At 38.3% G+C, this 25,508-nt stretch overlaps 1 protein-coding gene across 2 annotated transcripts in view; it reads right to left on the reverse strand.

The window, feature by feature from the left end:
• Positions 1–25,508, reverse strand: part of LOC126978747 (pleckstrin homology domain-containing family G member 6-like) — a 72,530-nt gene that overhangs the window by 13,609 nt on the left and 33,413 nt on the right. For both annotated transcript variants that reach the window (XR_007732693.1, XM_050827795.1), the window contains 6 exons: positions 24,256–24,348; positions 18,788–18,878; positions 5,380–5,449; positions 5,216–5,265; positions 1,083–1,147; positions 120–241 (listed from right to left, as the gene is read on the reverse strand). Coding sequence is in view for 1 of the 2 variants with exons in the window: in XM_050827795.1 (XP_050683752.1) it covers positions 120–241; positions 1,083–1,147; positions 5,216–5,265; positions 5,380–5,449; positions 18,788–18,878; positions 24,256–24,348 (491 nt within the window). In the remaining variant the exon portion in view is untranslated. The remainder of the gene's footprint in view (positions 1–119; positions 242–1,082; positions 1,148–5,215; positions 5,266–5,379; positions 5,450–18,787; positions 18,879–24,255; positions 24,349–25,508) is intronic.

Genomic DNA, 25,508 nt, shown 5'->3' on the forward strand with positions numbered 1-25,508 from the left:
CCATAAAACTTGCCTAAAAACACCTACTTTGCGTGTTTTCTCCTCACTCTTCACCTTAACATGAGTGTACTCACGCGTATGTCACAACCCAATGGCAACAAACTTTTATGAATAATAACCTTCTGTTAGCGAAGCTGTGCTCAAAGGTCAGATCGGGGAGGCTTTGAAGGCAGTAAGGCTTAACACTCGACGGGGACTGCGATGAACTCGGCTGAGGAGATGACGGGCGCCCGAAGCGCAACTGAAACCAAACACATTACTTACACTCAGTAAAAGTTTTTATTTATGACTCTGACTGTAATTATTTAAAAATATGTGATTATTCACGGGTACAAATACTACCGTTAGAATTTCAATTATATCCCTCCATACTTGTTAAAAGCTACATTTAATGATCGTATCTCATTGAACAATAGATCTCCGTCGGTAACATTTGTACGTGCTATCATTTATTATGATATCAAATGTAATCCGAAACTGATAGCGGTGACTATTTACAATAATTTTAACCCCTCAAGGATTATGCTACTACTAGTATTAATTGTCAATTGTTATTTAATACTAAGCTGTTACTGGTTCTGAATTGAATTGACATTTTGTATTTTATGTTTTATTTATATTGTGGATATTGTTTGGTTGGGTCAATCTCTGTTTCATTACAGATTTCCTCCCATGATTCAATACTTATATCTTTGTGGAGCTGTTCATAGTCAATTCATAGTTTTTGAAAAGGATGTTTTGTTTGTCCGATATTAGAGTATTTTTCTTTTGCGTACACACTACAAATAGTAACATCGGTGATATCAGTTTTTAACAAGGTAAATTCAGCAGCTCTGTTAATTTTTAGTCTATACATGTTATAGTCTGTGGGGCTGTGGCAACTTCTATAATAAGAAGGGCTATCATAGTGCTGATATTGATATAGTGTTTGCTCTGCAAAAGAGAGCTGTTCGTGCTATGGTATCAGCTTGGTTATTGACAGTCTCTCAAAGAAAAATTTAAAAAAATAAATAGTATGACTATTTTTTGCAAAGAAGATTTTATTATTAAGGAATATTTAGCGAGTGAGTTAAAGTAATTACCAAAGGCTGAAGCAAGCTTGTTTCTGTGCCGCTGTCTCGTAGCACCACCTCTGTACATTCGGCCGCTGAAAGATGAACTTTTACTTAAATTCACGCGCTAATTAAACGTTTGTTTGAACGAACCCAAATAGTATCGTCCTCGGAACACCGCGCAAGGAAGGTCATTCCAAAGTTTGGTTGTACTTGGGAGAAATATAAAAACAAGGAAATGAGCAAGAACGCCACACATCAGATTGTGAGGATGAGAAGAACGTGTGGTGTGTAGCTAGCGGCGTGTGGCGTGTGGTGTGTGGCGTGTGGCGTGTGGCTTGTGGCGTGTGGCCAATGGCCTGTGGCATGTGGCATGTGGCGTGTGGCGTGTGGCATGTGGCGTGTGGCATGTGGCGTGTGGCGTGTGGCGTGTGGCGTGTGGTGTGTGGTGTGTGGCGTGAGCTGGAAGTGACGGGCGCGGGCGTTTCTGTCCGTGATAGACCCCCACAAGACACATGAGGTAGTGACGCGCACGTGTCTCCACAGCGTCCCGTCAACGAGCCGATTTATATACTGTAAAACCTAACAATACGTATGTACATATTTTTTACTTTGATCTGAAAAAAAATAAAAAGCTAAAAAATAAATGACTATGATGATATTAACCCTGAACAAATGAAATACGTTATTCATTACAAGTATTGAATTTAAAACAAAATTGTTCTTTACTTCATTCGATTTAAATTTATACCTTATATTCCAAGATACCACCGCTCGATTTTGCAGGGACGTGTTTACAAAATTGAAGTTTTATATTTACTATAATACGCCTAACCATGGTTGCCAGTTAAAAAAACACCGCAAGGAGAGATTGCTAAGTAAGTGTAAAGCTCTGTTCAAACTGAGGTCAAAAACACGCGGGACGCGTTTTAGAGCTATGCGCTCGCTCGCTTAGCTTCTCAAACTGGCGCGACTTCCCGCGTGTCATTTTTGGTTCTTCAGTGGAGAAACATCATGCATTGTGAGATCAAACAATCTCGCCGGGCGTCCCGCTCTTGTTTATTGAGATCGGGACTAGACGACGGCCAGACTGCGAAGACCGAGCTTTATCACCCGGCGCCGAGTCTTGCTGGATAGACCATTCTTGGTTATTGAACATGTTGTTGTATACTAATTTCCTTTAAATTTACGTAAAAGTGATTAACAAAACTATACTATACTTGCTCACACTTAACTGGGGCTAGATACGTTTATTAGAATCATGGCATTCTATATTTGCGGCTATTTTTTAACTGCAACCATGGTTTATCGTATATGGTAAATATACAGTATGTATTTTACATCTATGAATCAAATGTTGCCACATACTTGTTATAACATTTGCTGACGATATACAAAACATGAAAAAAATCAGTGCACTAGTTAGGTCAAAAAGTAGACTTAATTTTGAACGAATATTAACATGCTGTACATTGTACAATCGGGTCACGAGGTCACTGGGTCAACACTCAATGATTCAATGAACTTGAATCTTTGCACATCAAAATGCGATGTTGCCAACCCGCGTGCTTCATGTTCAAAGACGCTGGTCGTTTGTCGGATAGAACACAAACGATGTTGCCTGTTCGCTTCTCGCGGTGTCTTCCAACGTGTCGGACCTTTCTAAAGTAAAAGAACGCGGACGGGCTTAAGGTAGGGCGCAACCTATCGATAAATAGCTTCTTTTAAAGGAAATAATACCCGATTCAAAAAGCTATTTAACTTTAAATACTTAGCGCACAGTGTTTCTAGAAATATCGTAAAAAACCTTAAAACACTACGCTTACTAAATTACTTAAACTTAAATACTTTGTGTATTTAATGAAATGAAATGAAAATGAATTTATTTAAATTATTTTTTTTTTGTTTAAGTAGTAAACAAATAATTATTATAAACAAAGGAGAAATAAACAATAACGTTTTTTAATGTCTTACAAACAAAGCAATCTAATTTTTAAAAACTGTGTCAACTTACCCGTTGTTACTCAGGTTTTATTAAACGGACAAATGAGCGTACAGGAACCTGATGTTAATTGATCACCGCCGCCCTCATTCTCTGACAACACCAAAGGAATCACAGGAGCATTGCCGGGCTTTTAGATAGGTGTACAGGCTGATTTTAAAGATATCTATATCAAGGAAGAAAGTTCTTTAAAAAAGACACTGTAAGGGAACGCCTGACATCCTGACGGTGAAGATGATATCGTAATTTGTGGCGAGTCGTGCGAAAGTGGAATTCGGCGGCAGGAATCAGGTCAAGCAGTTGTTCGGAAACTCCCAGCAAAGCCAAATGATCTAGCCGTTCACAAAGCACTGGATCCCCGACAATTCCAGCAAATATGCGTTGCACGCGGGCATTAGGTTCTAGCTGATACTGGGGTGCGTCCGACCAGAGGTGACAACAATACAGGCAGTATCTGGTATTCCTGCGCTTTTGGAGTGCGCTAGAATCTAGGTCAGCTTGAAGTATTACCGTGATCTATTAATGACCCCTAGCTTCATTGAAGCCAATTTGGCTTCCTTGACACTTTCCAGATGACCTGTAGACATGACCGGACGTGGTCTTCATAATCTACTCGCAGCCAGAGAGTACACCCTATCCTTGAAATTGCCGAAACGTTAACAGCAGATATCCTCCCCAATAAACACACCTACCCATATTTTTATTCTTTCATTTTTCTGTGCGAGTGAGGAACTTAATCCAAACGAGTCTGGTCCGATCGTACTGTAGTCATAGGACGACAGCATGACTCTGTCACATCAAAAAACCCTTTTAGTCTCCCACAACTCATAAAACAGTAGTTTCGTAAGTTAAATCGTAAAAAAATACTTGCTAGAAGTTCATTAAGTTTATAATTTGTTAAAATTATAATAACGTTCGAATAACACAAAAATAGTTGTATCCTATCCTTGGGTAGGTATTTCGTAATGGAAGCTTAATAATGGTAAAAAAGTATCGATAAACTATAATTGTGAGGTATTCCCTATTAAAGACTCATTTTTTTCGTTATTTGAATGTTTACTACTTCAGTCATCACTAATCAGTGACAAGTGTATCGCGAGTCTTCTGGACAAATAGATTATGTTTGCCTTTCGAAGGAATCAAGCTGAAATGGACACTTTCTACTACTGTATGTGTATGTGTGTGCATGTGTAAATTGTGTTTTTAAGTTTGTTAATTGTGATTGCTTTTACGGTAAATTTGACATTTAGTTTTTATTTAACGTTTGCGAATACGGGTTTTTTGGGAATTTTGAATATAAAACAAGATGCACAATATTGAATTTACAGTTCAGTTCATTTATACCGAATTAAAAAAGTTTTCGTAAGAATGAACATAGAGAATTTTTATTTCGTCGCAAATAATCAAACAAATCAAAGGTGAAGCCGACGATCCAGAGGTCAATGAACGTCGTCTGTACAGTACTGCTAATTCTTAGTATATTTATTTGAATATTTATTTTGTTTTGAAAAATTCACTTTTTCAATTTAAAGTTTTTAATTAAATAATTAATTTTGCGATAGTTCTGTGGACTAGTATTACTTATATTTTTATTTATTTCATAGGTATGCAGACCATACTGTATAAAACATCAATTTTGTATTAAAATTATAAAAAAAAAACACTACAATTTATCAACAACAATGTACCTATTTACACCTGGCAACCTTTATGTCGCGGCTGACTGAGAGCCGGCAACCATTTTTTTTTTCAATTCCTTACATAATTTCCTTTAAAATGACGTATAATTTATTAAAAAAACATATGGGTGTAATATACATCAAAAAAATAATTACAGGTACTTGCAGCCAATTTCTTACAGGCAACCTATGGCTAATACATTGCTTAATTCATAAACGTTTATTTAAAATTAGTTAAATCAAAAAAAACACGATCCTGCAGAATTCAGCGGTGGGATCTTAGACTATTAGTAGATACCCCCCCAGTTATACAATATCGTTGCAGCAATATTACTTATGATCCCAGGTGAATGACGCCAGTTAGCTGGTGTCATCACCGAACTAATTTTTAAATGATTTATTTTTACAAAATACCATCGTATAATAGTTTTAGTTTTGATATTTTATATAATTAAAATTATTTAAATATTTAATATACTCACAGTCGCGAACGGCGCGGGAGGGGGCCTGGTGCAAGCCGCGATCGGCTCTGCTGTGGGGGGCAGCTCACATATTATAATTATATTGAATCTATATAATATATAATAGAATTATATTTAAAAGTTGACACGATTTCTGTAATAGAAATGCTTAAACTCTCAATTACCTGGGAGACAGTTGGTGGCCAGACGTCCCGTACCCGGTCTGTCGGCAGGTGGCCGGCGCCGCCCCCGCCCCTGCAGCATGAACATCATATTCAAAAACTTATTATTTTAATAAAATTGAGAGTAATTCGGATTATTTTCTGTTCTGTTTGATTGTAAACTTCGTTGAGCGAGCGCGACGGTTAGCGATTAATACGTAAACACAAGTTCAGTTAAAATAACTAATAGAGCATGGTAAAACGTTGATTAAATTTATTGTTAAATGTTTATAAATCTATATTGTTGTTAGAACGTTTATTTGACTAAAGCGTAAACAAGTAATTGGTTAAATTATGTAATTTAAACAACTTTGAGTGAGGAACCACTTTTTATGGACGGTGATCCGAAAAATAGTAGGAACGGTTGTGTGCAAAAATAGTGCTTAATATCTAGCAGATTGAGGCGATTACGGCGCAGTAAGTATTCAAAAACTATCAATAAGATTTAGTGATTAGCACATAATATTAATAATATGGCTGCAGGCACAAGGAATGCCACTATTAAGGAGCTACGGCAAAAACTTGATGCTACGATTTACGAGCTCTCTGAAGCTATTAGGCTAAATTCCAAATTATTAGAGGAGAGAGATGTCTCTGACATTGAAATAAGGGAAATTAACATCCGTTTAGCCAAACTCAAGAACGAGCTCACTGAGCTTCACTTAAAAAATGTAGACCTGACTGCTGAACGTGATAGGTTGTTAGAACAATCGCAAATTCTTTGTAGTTGCATGGAGTCACACGAAAATAACTTGAGTATAATATATCAGCTGAAACAGGAGTTGAATGAAGCATACTTAAACATTTCTTCATTACAAGCAACAATCGAGACCCATAAATCCAACAGTACTATACAAATTTGCAATTCAGTTCTTAGGGATGTGAACAGTATTCATTTACAATGCAAAACTAAATCTAAAAAGAATATTCGACTCACCAAACTAATTAAGAAAAAACAAAAGATGATAAAAAAATGCAAGGCCTATATTGAGAGTAGAAAATACAGAAAACAAAATATTAAATTACAAAGTGAATTATCATTAAGGGATAAAGAAATTTATTTTTATTTTTATTACATTCAGACCTATATATAAACTTTGAACGTGAATAAGTCAAACTTGAACAAAAATTACAGACCATTCTAAAGGCATTTAGTGACTTAAATGACAAGTATGAGTCTTCTGAAGAGGACAAATAATACGTAGAAAGTTTAATGAGAATTGTACAAACAAATCACCACTGAAATGAAATAACGACAACCAACACATTAAGAATACATCAGTATATGATAAGTACTCAGAAGATCCTCAAGAAAGAAAAACCATAATATAGTCTGACCAGCTAGGTTTAGGTTTAGGATATTTTGTCAATACATGTTTAAAACAAAATGTTATAAATTTATGTTACCCGGGAGCATCCCTTAGTCTGTTGTTGGATATTATTGATCGAGATGAGAGAACTTTCAACAAATATACAACAGTAATTTTAATTGTAGGAAATAGTATAAATGTGAAGAAATATAATCTGGATGATGTGGTACATAGATTTTTACATATGCATGCAATGTATAAATGCAAGTTCATGTTATGCACATTACCATATTGCTCAAATTTAAATAGACAGTATAATAGGTTTGTGTATAACTTGAATTTGCATTTAGATATTGTAATAACAAATCATCATAGCAATGCTATATTTTTATTTGACATAAATAAATTTACATCAAATTTTAATTTGACTCAGGATACAATGTACCTGTCTAAATATTATAAGAAGCAAATTGCTTCTTTATTAGCATTAAATATTTATGATCCAGTTATTCCCACATTAACTACCTATTGTATACAAGTTAGAAATACCTCTAACAATACTTATATTGCCAATAATTTAAACTTTTAAATCAGACAACAAAGAAGCCAATAAATAAACTCAAAATAGTTCATCAAAATGTACAGGGCTTCTTTGGCAAAGAGTTAGAAGTAAGTTTATTTTTACACCATTTTAATGTGGATGTCATATGTTTTACAGAACATTGGTTGGATAAACCCAATTATTATTCAATGTTGAAAATTTTAAATTAGTTAGTTCGTTCACTAGAAATACTGCCTCAAGAGGTGGATCAATGATCTTAATAAAAGAAAACATAAAGAATAAAGACCGTAATGACATAACTGCGTTGTCTATTCAACAAACTATAGAATTATCATGTGTGGAGCTGGAGCAATATATAATAATATGTGTATACAGACCCCCAAGCGGTTCTTATGAAAATTTTGAATTGGTACTAAAAGATGCCTTTAAAAAATTAAATAAGAGTGTGAATGATATTGTTGCGTAGCAACGCTGCAACGTAAATGACGAGAGTGTCAAACTTCAAGACATTGTTAATTTCAACGGCTCCGTCAGCGATACTCGTAGCTCAGCGGAAAAGTGTTTACTTTAGACGCTGTAGACTCGGGTTCGATACACCTACCAGTGTATGGAATTTTTTGGGTTTTATTAAGTTAATGGAAATTTCTAGTAAGTTCAGGATCAAATCGAACAGAAAAAAAGGGATGGAAAATGTGTAAGGAGGATAAAAATAGTTAAAAGAATTTTCTAGTACAATATAAATTTAAAGATGGAATGGGAGAATCATTTTAAAAATAGAACAGATCCGTGGGTATATAAGCCGTACTAAGCGTGGCCTACGGCAGTTCTAGTTCTGATTCGGCGCTGGGAAGGAGGAAGTAACCTATACGGACCTTCTTGACGCGTTGGAGGCACGTTATGGCGATAAACAGCTTGAACATGTGTATCGGGCGCAGCTTAAGGACCGCAGTCAAAGGGCTAACAAAACTCTGCAGCAGTGGTCCGTCGAAGCTGAGAAGCTAGTGCGTAAGGCATATCAGTCGTCACCAGCTGCAATAGAAGAAATGTTGCTCCAAGTGTTCATCGATGGAATACGGGACGCCGAAGTAAGAGCAGCCGTACGACTGAGTCATCATACTAGCTTGAAGGAAGCGGTGGCACATGCGTTGGAAGTGGAAGCGGTTCGCCACGATTCTCGGGCGTTGAGACTCCGCAAAATTGTACCAGCAGATTCCAGCCGAAGGCAAGCATATAACCCAGTATGCTATGGGTGTGGGGAGCGAGGACACATTAGGAGCACTTGCCCGAGGCGTGAGAGCATAACGCAAGGTAGGAAGGATGCGGCGGTCTCAACATCACCGCTGGAGCAGCAGGAAAACTAGAAAAGGTCAGGACAGTGGGGTGGGCGCTGGCTAGTAGAAGCAAAGCCCCAAGGATCTTCGTTAAGCAGACATGTGACGGAAACACTTTAGTTATAGAGGGAATGATAAATGGAAAATCTTGCGTTTCACTTTGGATACGGGAGCCTCACGTACAGTCGTTAGCCAAAGAAGACTAGAGAGCATCGGAAGACGACATATGCGAGAAAATGCAAACTTAACACTCACAACAGCTACCGGCCAGCACATACCAGTCCAGGGAGAGAAGATCGTGGCCATGAAAATCGGTAAAACGTTGTACTGGCAAAAAGTGGTAATCGCGGATATCACAGATGGCTGCATCATTGGGTTGGATTTTCTTCGAAATCATCAGTGTACGATTAAGATGAAACATGGTGTATTGAAGCATGGAGGTGAAGAAATTCCAATAAAAGGCGGAACTTTTGGGAAAGTGTTTTGCTTACGAGACACTACTTTAAAACCGAGATCGCAGACCCTAGTCCCGGTAGTCCTGCCAAGAGATGACAGAGGAAGACCTTGTAATTGCGTTTTAATAGAAAGAGAGACATCGGACACGAAATGGATCCCAGCCAGGACTGTTGTGGGAAACTCCCAAATTGCGATGGTTCCCGTGTTTAATCCTCATGAGGACAAGCAAATCATTAGGGAAGGAACAGTGATAGGAGGTTGTTAGGAGATAGCTTGGTTAAGAAAGTGAGAAGAAGGGAGGAAGACCGTAGCTGCAAGCCAGGATGTGAACATACAGAAACTTCTGAATGGATGTAAGGACAATCTTACCAAGCTACAGTTAATAAAAGCGAGAAATTTCCTGCTACGCTACGCCGGGATGTTCTCGAAGAACGACGGGGACGTCGGAAGAACTGGTTTGGTGAAAAACAAGATCGACACAGGAGACACTGTTCCGATACGGCAAAGACCAAGACGTATTCCGTTCGCACGTGAACAAGAAGTGGAAGACATGATTCGGGATATGAAAGAAAATGGTGTGATCGAACCGTCATCGAGTCCATGGTGTTCTCCAGTGGTTCTGGTGAAGAAGAAGGATGGATCAACTAGATTTTGTGTGGACTATCTGCGTTTGAACGATATAACTAATAAAGATAGTTATCCATTGCCAAGAATCGATGACACATTAGATTCACTTTGTGGCATGACGTGGTTCTCTACTCTGGCCCCTTAAGACAAGGAGAAGACGGCTTTTTCATAAGAAGACGGGTTATGGCAGTTCAAAAAAATGCCCTTCGGCTTATGCAACGCCCCAGCTACTTTCGAAAGGTTGATGGAGAATGTGCTGGCAGGTATGTTGGGAGAAACCTGCCTTGTCTACTTGGATGACATAATCATTATGGGACGAAGTTTTGAAGATCATCTTAAGAAGCTCGAAAAAGTCTTCACAAAACTGCAGGGTGCCAACTTGAAGTTGAGTCCAAAGAAATGTTCCTTCTTTCAACGTCAGGTGAATTACTTGGGGCACGTTATCTCGGAGCAAGGCGTTGCGGCGGATCCTGCCAAGATAAATGCTGTCAAAGACTGGCCGACGCCGACAGAAAAGACACATGTGAGAGCATTTCTAGGACTATGTTCTTATTATCGACGCTTTGTGAAAGGGTTTTCCGATGTTGCTAAGCCCTTACATCGACTGACGGAGGAGAAAAGAGCCTTTTCCTGGGATGAAGAATGCGAACAAGCTTTCTTAGAGCTGAAGAAAAGACTATGTGAATCACCTATCCTCGGATATCCTGACACAGAGGGAAGATTCATAGTGGATGCTGATGCTAGCAACACCGGAATTGGTGGAGTTCTATCTCAGAAGAGAGGAGATCAAGAAGTTGTAATCGCATACTTTAGCAAATCTTTATCGAAGCCAGCCGGAGAGAAACTACTGTGTAACTCGTAGGGAGTTACTGGCCGTGGTGAAGACATTACAACATTTCAAAAAGTACTTGTTGGGTCGCAAATTCCTCGTAAGGATCAGTCCTTGCTGATCAGTCATGCCGCTTTGAAGTGGTTACTAGAATTCAAGAATCCGGAAGGACAAGTGGCCAGATGGATTGAGCAATTTCAAGAGTATGGCTTTGAAATCGAGCATCGAGGAGGAAAAAGTCATGGAAATTCAGATGCGTTATCTAGAAGACCTTGTCCGATGGAATGCAAACATTGCATTCGTCAGGAGGAGAAAGAGAACTCTCTTACATTAACCAAAATGGTCTGAAGTGGCTAGACACAGTACGGCTACCAAGAGTCTCTGGGCACAATGGAACAGTTTGGTGATCCATGACGGGTTGCTCTGCCGTAAATGGGAAACCCCGCAAGGAAAGGATTGCCATCTGCAACTGGTGGTTCCCAGGGAGAAGGTGAACGAGATCCTGAGAGCTTAATATATAAATGATTTACCGTTTTATGCTCAATCTTTTTATGATATAGTACTATTTGCTGATGACACCTCTTTAATTTTTAAAACTGATAGGTGTAAACAAAACTATAGCGATGTTAACAATGCGCTATCTCAAGTTATGAATTGGTTCAGCATAAATAATCTTGTACTTAATCCAAAGAAAACTAAATGCGTTAAATTTGCCTTGCCAAATGTGAAAGACTATGAAACAATCATAAATATTAACGACGAGCCCTTAGAAATTCTAGATAGTACTGTGTTTCTAGTCGTAACAATTGATAAAAAATTCCAATGGGGATATAACAGCTCTGTCAACAAGGCTTAGTTCAGCTGCTTACGCTGTTCATAAAATACGACAATTGACTGACGAACCTCCCGTACGTCTTGTGTATTATAGTTATTTCCATAGTGTCATGTCGTATGGTATCCTCATGTGGGGCAATGCGGCTGATATAAACAATATATTTGTGTTACAAAAAAGGGCAATTCGCTCAATTTTTCAGTTGGGTTCCAAAGACTCTCTTAGACAGAAATTTAAAGAAATTAATGTACTCACAGTACCCTCACAATATATCTATTCAAATATTATGTTCGTATATAAAAATATTAAAAAAGTTTAAAAGAAAAGTTTTTAATCTTTTAATGTGTTGTTTATGGGGAACTGCATACGATTTTTTAATAAAATTCCTGATGACGTAACTTGCTTAACGCTAAATAGATTTAAATCTCATGTTAAAAGTAAACTAATTGAGAAAGCTTATTATAAGGTAGTTGATTATATTAATGACAAGAATGCTTGGTCCTAAAAATATCATACCTTTATTGCTCTCAAGTGCCCTTGATTAATTTTTCATATATATTATGTTTGACATTAATGAGTGTAATCTGTATCGATATTGTATAAATTTTAATTTAATTTGTAATGAATGACATTCGTATATTTTGTATACATATTATTTGTATTTTTTAATGATGTCGTATAAATTATTATCGTAATTATTTGACGTGAAAAAGTGTATTTTGAAATACCTACTTTCAATAAACTTGTAGCTGTACCTACAACCAATAATATCAATTAATACAAATGTCTAATACCTAACTTGTAACGTAGCATTATAGATCGTAGAAATAGTAATGGTGCATAATAACTGTAATAAGCGTATGCCAAAAGATTCGTTCTGACAAGAACATTTTATTTTATATAACGTAGTATTAGCTCTGATAAGAACATTTTATTTTGTATAACGTAATATTAGCTCTGATAAGAACCATTTCATAATGCTGTACATCAACTCATAGAATCATACAGATCACCAGTAGTTATCTCAGTGAAGTTTCAAGCATCGTACTTTCTCTCGACGATCGCAGACATACTCACGTGATCAGTCATATGCTCCGCGTTACACAACCGCACAGCAAGGCCGAGCGTCCTCGAATGAAGCGTCGGTACTTGGGGGTCGATCGCTATTCATGCAATTTTAATCAATGAGCAACAGCCGTAGGTGCGGAATGCTCATTGACATCGTATGATCGAGCTTCGACGCGAGTTTACAGAAACTGCGATAGCATTAGTTTTAGAGCGTGATAGAACACATAATATTATTCTCAAATCTTATTGAATGAAACGTTTTACTATTGGTTAAAATGTAAGCTCCAGTATTGGTGTGTATTTTCTGAACTTGTAAATATTTTTTAAGTAACGATTGTAATTGGGTAACTAGTTTTAAGGATTTTGTATTTATATCGTGTAACCTTTTAATAAAATATATCTTCCATATATCTTCCACATATTCCTCACAGTCAAGCAGTTGTTTTATTTAATCGCCAAACGCTCAGTCTCTAAAAACTGTTTTTGATTTGATTGATTTGATTTGATTTGACGTTTGCGACATTAATTAATTTTTTTGGTTTCTTCGTCCATTATTAAGACAGGCAAAGGATTCAAGCCAATACAACCGTATTCGTTATCATTAAATAATTTATTTCAGGATTTTTACAATATAGTTCTTTCTACAAACATAGAATAGCACGAAAATGAATAATTTTAAGGACTTGTTTTGTTACGCCAAAGAAGTATAACTTCTTGCGTGCATACATAAGAATACACACCCCTTTTTTTGACAGTGGAATTCAATGGAAACTGCCAATTTTTTTTTAGTAATTCAGCAAAATATATATTTTTGTAATAAGTAACTTTGACACCACACGGTTTTATTTTAACTATTTAATTTTGTGAATGAAAATGTTTAAAATGTTAAGGGTATTAATGAATTTTGTATAAAATATAACATGAAATAATAATTAGTTCAATACAATTGCGAAGTCCCAGGAACATTTTACTACTTCATGAATAAATACGAATAAAAAAGAAAATCAAGAAACTGATAATGACTTGACCTGTAAAAACCTTTTTATATATAACAATATCAATATTATAACAACACTATATCATTCTTTATTAAAATATATAAATAATAGCTATGTAACAATGCTCTTCAGTAATACGTGAGTGTTTAGTTTAATAACACAGCTTTTATTAAAAATAATATAATGAGACATATTATAGCAATGTGTATATTTAATAAAACTGAGTTTATTATGACTTGGTATCGAAATGGTAAAGCGATAAATATTGCTTTTAAAAAGTGGAAATGGGTTTCTTCTTTCTTTGGATACTTCTTTTCAATTAAAATCAACTTCTGCGAAGAGTTGGTAGATGCATATCTTAAATAATTATAAGTTCAATCTATGACCTAAACGAATAAAGGAATTTTGGTTGATTTTGATTTTTTTAAACCTCAAGTGATTTGAAATTAGGAATGAGTGTAACATTTGTTATTCTGGAGATGTTTCTTAAAAGTAAGCGACTAAGGGCTTTTTAGAAGTAGGAGAGTCACGCTGCCGTCTTATGACGTCAGCACAATCGGGCCAGACTCGTCCGGGTAAATTACCACACTCGCACAGAATACTGGCGTCAAATAGCGGCCTACTATCGCTATGTTTCGCATAGGTTAGTGTCGACGACAGGAGGCCATCCATTCCCCCCCCCCCAAACAAAATATGAGAGCGGTCCGAAAAATGATCCCTCCCCGAGCACTCTCGCTCGGGCTGCCCTTCTGCCACGTATTCTGGGGTGGGCACAGAATCGCGCATGACCGAGCACAAACGAGGCAGTACACCACAGCACCCCGCTCCACGCTCAACGTGGACTTTTCAGGGGAATTCACTCCAATTTAAACGCCGTCCACTACCACCTTGAGACGGCGCAGCCGGCCTTGTGTTTCCTTACTGAGACGAAGATATCTCGACCTAGCGATACGTCATATTTAACGTACCCCGGGTACAAAATTGAGCACAATTTTTTGCCTCATGCCGGGGTATGTGTGTACCTTAGGGAGGATATCTGCTGTCACCGTCACGGCAATTTTGAGGGTAGGGACCTGTCTGCTCTCTGACTCCGCGTAGATTTAGAGGACCGCTTCCGCATCTATGCGTGTGTCTACAGGTCCCATAGTGATAACGCAGAAACCAATCATCTCATGGGCTGCGTTCAAGCGGCAATTGACGACGTGCTTGCACAGATCCCCTTCGCTGAAATCGTAGTCTTGGGTTATTTCAACGGGCACAATGCCGAATGGCTTGGATCACGTACCACAGACTACGCAGGGCGATCTGTGCATAATTTTGCATTGGCGTATGGTCTGTCCCAATTGGTTGAGTCGTCAACGCGGCTGCCGGATGTGGATAGCCACATACCATCCTTATTAGATCTTCTGCTGACTACACATCCGATAGTTACCAGGTCTTTGTCGACGCCCCTCTCGGAACGTCCGACCATTGCCTGGTCCGGAGTGTAGTGTCTATCCGACGCCAACGTCGCAAACCACCAGCGACCCGCCGCGTTTGGCCCTACAAGTCAGCAGATTGGGATAGGTTGCGTTCCTTGTTTGACTCTTACCCTTGGGGCAAGGTTTGTTTCCCTTCGGATGATCCTAGTGACTGCGCCATTGCAGTAGCCGATGTGATACTACAGGGCATGGATATTTATATACAAAATTGAGCACAATTTTTTGCCTCATGCCGGGGTATGTGTGTACCTTAGGGAGGATATCTGCTGTCACCATCACGGCAATTTTGAGGGTAGGGACCTGTCTGCTGTCTGACTCCGCGTAGATTTAGAGGACCACTTCCGCATCTATGCGTGTGTCTACAGGTCCCATAGTGATAACGCAGAAACCAATCATCTCATGGGCTGCGTTCAAGCGGCATTTGACGACGTGCTTGCACAGATCCCCTCCGCTGAAATCGTAGTCTTGGGTTATTTCAACGGGCACAATGCCGAATGGCTTGGATCACGTACCACAGACTACGCAGGGCGATCTGTGCATAATTTTGCATTGGCGTATGGTCTGTCCCAATTGGTTGAGTCGTCAACGCGGCTGCCGGATGTGGATAGCCACATACCATCCTTATTAGATCTTCTGCTGACTACACATCCCGATAGTTACCAGATCTTTGTCGACGCCCCTCTTGGAACGTCCGACAATTGCCTGGTCCGGAGTGTAGTGTCTATCCGACGCCAACGTCGCAGACCACCCGCCGCGTTTGGCACTACAAGTCAGCAGATTGGGATAGGTTGCGTTCCTTGTTTGACTCTTACCCTTGGGGCAAGGTTTGTTTCCCTTCGGATGATCCTAGTGACTGCACCGTTGCAGTAGCCGATGTGATACTACAGGGCATGGATATTTATATACCAAGTTCTGTAGTACCAATCGGTGGCAGATCACAGCCCTGGTTTGATGCGTCAGTTAAAGCAGCATCTGACTGCCAAAAACAGGACGTATCGAACTTGGGTTGCGGCGATGGGCAAAAAGAATCCGAACTGCAAAGTTCTAAGAGGAAATATAACCGTGCCTCCGTGCGAAATCGAAGCACGTCGTCAAAATCAGCGAGCAGCTTTCAAGTTCGGAACTCGCAAGTTCTGGTCGTTGTCGAAAGCTGCTCTTAGTAACTTCAACCAGCCGTCCATGCTGCCGTTGCACATGAGGAATGACACCCTGGCCCATACGGCAAAAAAAGGCAGTCTCCTGTGCGCTCTTTTTGCCTCCAACTCGACTCTTGACGACAACGGAAAACACCGCCAACCATCCCACAGTGTCAGAGCTCTATGCCTGAAGTACAGTTCAGACAGAAAACTGTAAGGCGAGCTCTGTTTTCGTTGGACGTCAGGAAGTCGAGCGGGCCGGATGGCATTTCTCCAATCGTGCTTAGAACGTTTAACGCGTTTATTCCGGCACTCTTATTCAAAAGGCGTAGTCCCTGACTTATGGAAGTCAGCCCTTGTCCATCATCAAGTATAAAAATAATTGCGTACTCGAATTCTAGATACGATTATTGTTATTTTTGGCTATACGTATGTATAGCAAAATTAAAGACTTTTATGGTTTTCTCATGGATTCCACTGTCAGATCTGGATCAAATTACAATAGGACCACTCGGGAACCACTAGCTTTCAAATCAAAATAGAACTATCAAAATCGGTTCATCCAGTCGTAAGTTTTGAGGTAGCAAACATAAAAAAAAATACCGACGAATTGAGAACCTCCTCCTTTTTTGAAGCCGGTTAATAAAGGAGACAGTTCGGATCCGGCAAACTACAGGCCTAGTGCTATATCTCTCCAAAATCATGGAGGGCATAATCAACCGCCAGCTCTTGGTATACCTAGAGGGTCATCAGTTGATCAACGACCGACAGTACGGCTTTCGCCATGGTCGGTCGGCAGGTGATCTTCTGGTACACCTAACACATAGATGGGCGGTGGCTATTGAAAGCAAGGGTGAAGGCCTGGCAGTTAGCCTGGATATATCGAAGGCCTTTGGTCGTGTATGGCACAAGGCGCTCCTCTCAAAACTTCCATCATATGGGCTTCCCAAGAGTTTGTGCAAGTGGACCTCCAGCTTCCTCACTGGGCGCAGCATATAGATCGTTGTCGACGGATACTGCTCGAACCCGAAGCCCGTGAATGCTGGAGTGCCCCAAGGCTGTGTGCTATCTCCTACGCTGTTTCTTCTGCAAATCAATGATATGTTGGACACCTCCAACATACATTGCTATGCAGACGACAGTACTGGTGATGCCGTATACACGGGTTATGCAGGTCTCTCTCGGGAAATCGTCGACCAGTGCTGGGAGAAACTTGTGTCTTCTATCCAGTCCTCTCTCGAGAAGGTCGCGGAATGGGGTAAATTGAACCTTGTCCAATTTAAACCCCAGAAGACTCAAGTTTGCGCGTTTACTACTAACAAAAAAACATTTTTCGTATCATCGCTCTTTGACAACACTTCCCTTAAAGCCTTACCTAGTATCGGAATACTGGGTCTCGAAATTCGTCTTTTATAAAACATGCTACCCAGGTAGGTCTCGAAATCTCGACTGATTGCCAAATTCGTGGCCATCTGGAGGGCAAAGCCAAATTGGCTGCGAAGAAGCTGGGCGTCATAAGTAGATCACGGCAATACTTCTAGCCGGCCCACATTCTAGCGCTCTACAAAGCGCAGGTCCAGCCCCACTTGGAGTATTGCTGTCATCTCTGGTCTGGCGCACCCCAGTATCAGCTCGATCCATTTGACCGCGTGCAATGCAGAGCAGCTCATATTGTCGGCGACCCAGTGCTCTGTGAACGGCTGGATCACTTCGCGTTGCATAGAGACGTCGCTTCATTGTGTGTCTTCTACCGCATTTATCACGGGGAGTGTTCCTAAGAGCTGTTTAACCTGATTCCTGCCGCCGAATTCCACCTTAGCACGACACGCCAATAGTTAGGATATTATTCCATCACCATCTGGATGTGTGGCGGTCCTCCATAGCTGTGGAATGAGCTTCCTTGTGCGGTGTTTCCGGTACGATACTACATGGGTACCTTCAAAATAAGTGCGTACACCTTTCCTAAAGCCCGGCAACGCTCTTGTGATTCCTCTGGTGTTGCAAGAGAATGTGGGCGGCGGTGATCACTCAACACCAGGTGACCCGTACGCTCGTTTGTCTTCCTATTCCATAAAAAAAGTGTCACTTTCAGCCCGTCCGGACGTTGTGCTTGAAAAGTCCTGAAATAAGTAAACATTTATTAATAGAGCCGGGGTCGACACGTGCTCACTAGAACACTGTACTTGAAGTAGGTTCAAGGGTGACCAGTAACCAGTGACTACCACTTGGATGAGATTATAACAACAACAATTATGATGAAATGGATCGTAGTGGAGCACGATACCTTCATGTTGACACCTGCTAGTGATGCGGACTATGGCGACCCTGTAGCACCTACTACTTTATGTTAATTAAAATATGATACGGAGTTTATTATATTGATATTTTATTGACCACCGGCTCACACTCACCCCTATGACGGACCTCCGAATAGTCCCGTACTAGTCGGTACCCACACCGATAAAACGTGAGTAAATAAGGTTAATAATGTCTCACGAAAGTTTAGAACACCGTAACTCAGGGGTGGTTCTTATAGACAATCCCGAGTAGAGTTGCTATCCACCAAAAATTAACTAAAGCGAGACCGCTGTAAGTGTTCGATTGACTTTAATACATTTACTATTAATGAGTGTTCATATAATGTAAGTATTTTATTAAGAGTTACACATTTACAATTTACACATTTACAATTATAGGATACTCATTATACCATGTTCACCACATTTGCGTGACTGTACTGACCGTCCAAGGAGCCGGTGAGGCGGGCGCGGCGCATGCTGGCAACTGTCTCCCGAGCCTCGCTGTCGAGGAGGGGGTCACCAGCTCTGGGAGCCTGCAGCCACATACATATTATTGATGTTATACATTACATACAGAAGAGACACGGCCGCGCCCCGATATCACTGGGGACTCATTTGATAATAATATATAACTACACTGCTGTTGCTTTATAAATATTAAATTTATTATTTGATAAAAAAAAAATTGTGATTATTGTATTATATTTAATTATGGCAGGTGTTATCTATGTAAAGGTTGGACAATTTTCAGATGAGGGTTCTGAAATCTGTGTACAGGGATTGTGGAGCCTGCGTTTGGATTAATGGTGCCTATACAAGCTGATTTAATATGTGTGATGGTGGCAGGTTCAATATCCTCGCCTAGGTTGTTCAACTTATTCATATTTTATTTTTAATTATACTTGTGTTGTTTGTTTGTAATTAAAATGTTAGATTTAATATTATTATACTTGTTCATATTTACATGTGGAAGCCTGTTATTACCTCTAATGAATTATGTTTGTTAATTATTTTAATGTGTGTACAACTAGCTGTTGGCTTTCTTAAAAATATTACAATAAAAAAAATATCCATGAATCATACAGCAGGGTAGCAGAATGAAATGAGAGAAATCTAATGTGGGATCAATATGGAAGTTGTTAGGTAAGTGCCTTTTGTACGCTGATGATCAAGTCATTTGTGCATCATCGGCGAATGAGTTGCAACAAATGATGAACAAATGAAAGAAAAATTAAAGTGATGGTATTTGAGAAGGATAAAAGTTTAACTTAGTGTTACGAATTACGATTGAAGATGGAAGGGTAGATCAAGTTACAGAATTCGTATATCTGGGTAGCATGTTTTATAAAAGACGGAAAATATATATAAGACAATAGGGGACTATAAGACAATAGGGGACTCCTCTAGCAATATAAATACACAATGTACAAGTAATAGTTAACATAATAATCGTAAAGTCATAAACCTGATGCACCAAAATATGCAAGGATTGTTAGGTAAAGAACTGGAACTGTAGTTACTAATGAACCATGAAAATATTGAAATCTTATGTCTTACTGAACACTGGCTTAGAAAATATGAGCTCATTTTTAACTCCAGTGGTCATCAGGTGGCAAGTGTGTTTAGCAGAAAAAAGGCAATACGTGGCGGCTCTCTTATACTTATAAGTAAATCATTTAAATTAAAAGACCGTAAAGATATTGTGGGCCTCTCTGTTGAACGTACCATTGAAAAAGCCTGTGCAGAGCTTGAGTGTGCCATTGTTGTAACTATATACAGACCCCCCCATGCATTATATGAGTTATTTGAGAGTGTGTTGGAGGAGGTTCTATCAAAATTATCAGAATCTAAGAAATATATTATGATTTGTGGTGATTTTAATATTAACTTATTCGAAAAATCCACGACAAGTATTAGATTCAAATCTTTGTTTAAATCATATAATTTATCAAATATTTTCTTTGAATCTACTAGAGTAACCAGCACCTCTAAAAGCTGTATTGATAATATTTTTACTAATTATAAACCTATTTCTCAATCAATAATTAGTAAACTGAGCTCCGACCACTTTGGTCAATTAGCCTCCTTTAATATTGAAGCAAACAAATGTACTTCAACTAAAAAGTTTATGTTTGTTCCGGTAAACAATAGGCGAATGGAGAAATATAGAGGCAATGTTTCCGAAAAACTCTCAAACTTGTATTTGAATTATAACAGTACTCCAAATGAGATGTATGGTAAGTTATTTAAAATAATTAAAACAGAGTTTGCTTCTATATTTACTTCAAAGACAGACAACTCGGGTGGTCTATTGTCATTTAATAACTGGGCTATAGCTGGTATGCATAGGAGCAGACAACGGTTATATAAACTATATAGTGAGAGATCATCATGTAATCATGATGAAAAAATATTCAAAATTATTTAAGAAAGTATGTACTATTGCTAAGTCAATGCATAATAGAGAAATAATTAAAAATGCTTCAAATAAAATAAAAATGACTTGGAAAGTTATTAACTGGGAATCTGGAAGAGCGAAAGACTGCAAGTTTGAATATAATCTAATAATAAACAATACAAAAATCCACTCTGAGCAGGAAGTAGCTTCTGCTTTTGAGAATTTTTTTCTGACATTCCAGTTTCCATCTCAAGCACCCGTCTCCTCCACCAGTGTTGCCGAGTCACTTCTTTTGGAAAATGTTAAGGAATGTAAACAAAATTTCATATTCAGTATTGTTAGCCCAGCAGAAATAATTAAAACTTTCAGATCCTTAGAAATGAAAAAAACTGCTGATATATGGGGAATATCTGTAAAAATAATAAGTTCTGTTATTGAAGTCATAGCACCATATCTAGCACTAGTTTTTAATAGCTGTTTTGACCATGGCGTGTAACCTGACCTTCTGAAGTATAGTAAAATTACACCAATATTTAAATCGGGACTCACTTCTGACCCGAATAACTATCGCCCTGTTTCGGTGTTGCCGACCCTTAGTAAAATTTTTGAAAAAAAGGTATTTTAAACCAAATGCTTACTCACTTTAACACTTATAAGTTACTTCATATAATACATTTTGGCTTTACTAGGGAACGCTCGACTACGGATGCAGGTGTTGAACTCATCAGGAATATTTTTGAGGCCTGGGAGGAATCACAGAATGCACTTGGTATCTTCTGTGATTTATCTAAGGCTTTTGATTGTGTTCAACATTCAACGCTGGTCAGGAAGCTATGCCACTATGGTATAAGAGGATCTGCACTCGATCTTCTGATCTCATATTTAAATAATAGGATTCAGAGGGTCGAGGTGAATGGCAGGAGATCTCCTGGGACTCCTCTCGGTATGGGGGTACCACAAGGGTCTATTCTTGGACCCTTCCTCTTCCTAATTTATATAAATGATCTACCTAACCTTGTAGAAAAAAAAACACAAGGTGGTATTGTTTGCGGACGACACTTCACTTATATTCAAAGTGAAACGAAGCCAAGTTTTATATGACGAAGTAAACAATGCTCTATCTGACATCGTGTACTGGTTTAGCGCCAATAACTTATTGTTAAATAGTCATAAAACCAAATATATTAAATTCACCGCGCCAAATGTCAAAAATGTAGATGCGAATATTTTATTAAATGGAGAGGTGGTACAACCAGTGGAATCTGCTGTATTTCTTGGCATTACTCTTGATTCAAAATTGCAGTGGGGCCCCCATATTGAAGGATTGGCGAATAGGATTAGTTCTGCAGCATATGCGGTTAAGAAAATTAGATGGTTAACTGACATAGATACGGCGAGTTTAGTATACATTAGTTATTTTCATAGTATTATGTCCTATGGTATATTGTTATGGGGCAGTGCGGCCGATATTAATACTATCTTTGTGCTGCAGAAGAGGGCTATTCGCGCGATTTATAAACTAGGTCCTAAAGAATCATTAAGAGAAAAATTTAAAGAAATAAACATTTTGACTGTTGCTTTTCAATACATTTTTGATAATGTTCTGTATGTTCATACCGTAACATACGTACTATATAAGGGTTACGATTTATGTTTTATGGTCATAGCTTCTTACAAAATGACAGTGATTTTAGTGATATAAAGTCAGCCTTAAAACTCACTCACGGATATATGTGTGTACTCCACAAATCTACATGGATGCTGTAAACTGGTGAAAAACTAAAGATTTAAACATTTACAAGGATCAACCTGGTCCCATAAAATATTGGCTGCATTTTCTTTATGAAAATAAGGGACGAGACGAGCAGGACGTTCAGGTGATGGTAATTGATACGCCCTACCCATTACAATGCAGTGCCGTTCAGGACTCTTGAAAAACCCAAAAATTCTGAGCGGCACTACAATTACGCTCGTCACCTTGACACTTTAGATGTTAAGTCTCATTTGCCCAGTAATTTCACTAAATACAGCGACCTTCAGACTGAAACACAGTAATGATTACACAATATAGTAATGTGAGCGAAATGTGTAAGCAGTAGCTTCAAGGTAGTACTAGGCGCTGTTGTGGTACCTACCCATAATCTAGCCGGCTTTCTGTGCAAAGGAGCCTCCCACTTCTATTATTAGGAATTTAGTTTTTAGAACATTTTAAATTAAGAAGGTGTGTTTTAATTATTTGATGTTTATTTTGGACATTTTGAAAAAAATATTATTTGTTTATTTTTAAATAGATCAAAAAAAAATACCAATGGAAAGAGTTTTAGTTTTATAGACTCACCTCTGCGGCATATGCAGTTAGAAAGATTAGAGAGTACACGAATGTTGCGACCGCTAGATTAGTGTACTTTAGTTATTTTCACAGCATCATGACGTACGGTATATTACTATGGGGTCATGCTGCTGACATTGATATAGTGTTTGCACTGCAAAAGAGAGCTATTCGTGCTATATATCAGCTTGGTTATAGACAGTCTCTCAAAGAAAAATTTAAAGAAATAAATATTATGACTGTTCATTGTCAGTACATTTATGAAAATTTAATATATGTTCTCAAAAATCGTCACCTTTTTGCTCTTAATAGTGATTTTCATTATTATAACACTAGAAATAAGGGATTGCTTGTAACTAATTCTAGTAGGCTTCATAAGATACATAATAGCTTTAAGGGTAAATGTATACACTTCTACAATAAAGTCCCGGCCACTGTTCAGGCATTATCTATAAATAAATTTAAATGTTTTATAAAAAAATGGTTCTGTCGTAAATCCTATTACTCCACTGCTGAATATCTAAATGATCGGACAGCCTGGGACTAGATTGTGATTATTTTATAGCGATAGAAATTACTGTACAATATTGTATATTTTTATTGAAAAGAGCGCAAAAAAAAGAATGCTGGGAGAGTTTCTTGCGCCGCTTCTTCTCTCTCAGAGCGCCATTTGTTTCCGAAGCGGTTGTAGTATATAGTAGTTTAAGAAATGACATCAAAAAGAATTCTAAAGGAATCAATTTTGAGAAAATAAATGCTTTTTATGCCTTTATGCCTTTTATAAAGGTAAGGTAGCTTAGGTATTTAATTATAATAATATATTCAAATTAATGTGTATCTCGTAATCAGCAATGACTTACAAGATCATCTTGGAAAAAAGGTAATATAGAATCAAATGACAATAATGTCGTATGGTATGTTGTTGATAAATTTTGTTAAGCCGAAAAGATGCTTTAGATGCCGTTATATTAATGATGACAATATAATAGTGATAAAACCAGGCACAGCTTGGCAGAATAAAATAGAAAATGGAATGAGTTCAAATACATATTTTATGATTTAAAATTCGTAATATGTAATTGTGAAGAAACATATACCCAGACATTTTTGATGTGTGTTTGATTTATGATGTATTGTAGATGAGATAAGCATCAGCCATTATTAAATAATGTATATAACTAACCTGAATATCGTTGAGGCTCCTCTCCGGGTGGTGAGCAGCCCACACACTCAGCTCGTAGGTCGCTAGTGCCAGCCGGATCTTATAATCCCATGCCTGTAATAAGAGTTAAGGCCTCCATTTAAAATATCTCAATAGATCCGGGTTTTTGGTAGCTTTTATGACTTCAGTCCGTTCACAGTTATTTCGCTGTAGGCTGGCTCTCTGGTCGGTTGGTAAGTACTGTATAGCCACATTTGCGTTCATAGCATAGGTCCTTCAGTGAAATATTAAATATAATATTTATCACAAACTTAGTTCCTTGGTAATTACCAGTTATCCACCCGTCACTTCCGCTAGATCACGTGAAATTGATCAGTAGAAGAAATGATAAAGTATTAAGTACTATCACTATTACTGTCCGCACTACTTTTGCTGAACGACAGCGTACTTATATAATAAAATAATCCTGACCTAAAAATATATCCTATGACATATATTCCATCTTAGAATTATATACTTACCTACTTGTTAATAACCTAACTGTAAGTTTTCCGAATAGAATATAAATAAAATTAAAATAAAACAAGTGTTCTAAGTGTGCGTCCACACTGAATGCGCGGTGACTGAGGCCTAGGCGTGTGCGACATGCAATTAATTCTGTCAGTTGTGTTAAAAGCTGTTGGTAATCATAAAGTTAATAATTATTGTAGTTTCCGGTAGAATACCCTCCTCTATAATTGTCCTCGAACCCCTGATGAGAAGAAAACTGCATCCTTTCTGTCTCATCTATTATGACTTGGGACATTTTATTTCGAATTCGTAACTTCTGTAATTCACTAAATTGCTTCATTTGAGGCAGGAGACTCATGAAAAAATGATAATCGTCACATTTCTCCAGCTGCTCATGAGTAGAGCTCATTTTCTGTTCTATTAGATAAATTTTTTTACGTTCGCATTCTATAAGCTCATCTCTATAATCTGAGGCAGTTTTGCGCTTTGGCGCATTTGAGCGACTGTTGGTTGATGAACTTGGACTAGTCACATTAGTGAATGTCTCCTCAGTATTATGAGAGGACTCGTTAATGGATTCCGAATCGCTATCATGCAGATTTCCCGTCATGGGTTCGGGTGTTATGTCATCGTTTATAAATTGCATAAGTTGAAAGTATGGCCAGGTACTCTCTATATCGTCACCACCGTCACCAGATCGCGGAGTAGGGAATTTCTTTTTTTCTTTTCGAAACTGATCACGAAGATTTTTCCACTTCTTGCGC

Source organism: Leptidea sinapis, chromosome Z, assembly GCF_905404315.1.
Source record: "Leptidea sinapis chromosome Z, ilLepSina1.1, whole genome shotgun sequence".
NCBI classification, from domain to species: Eukaryota; Metazoa; Arthropoda; class Insecta; order Lepidoptera; family Pieridae; genus Leptidea; species Leptidea sinapis.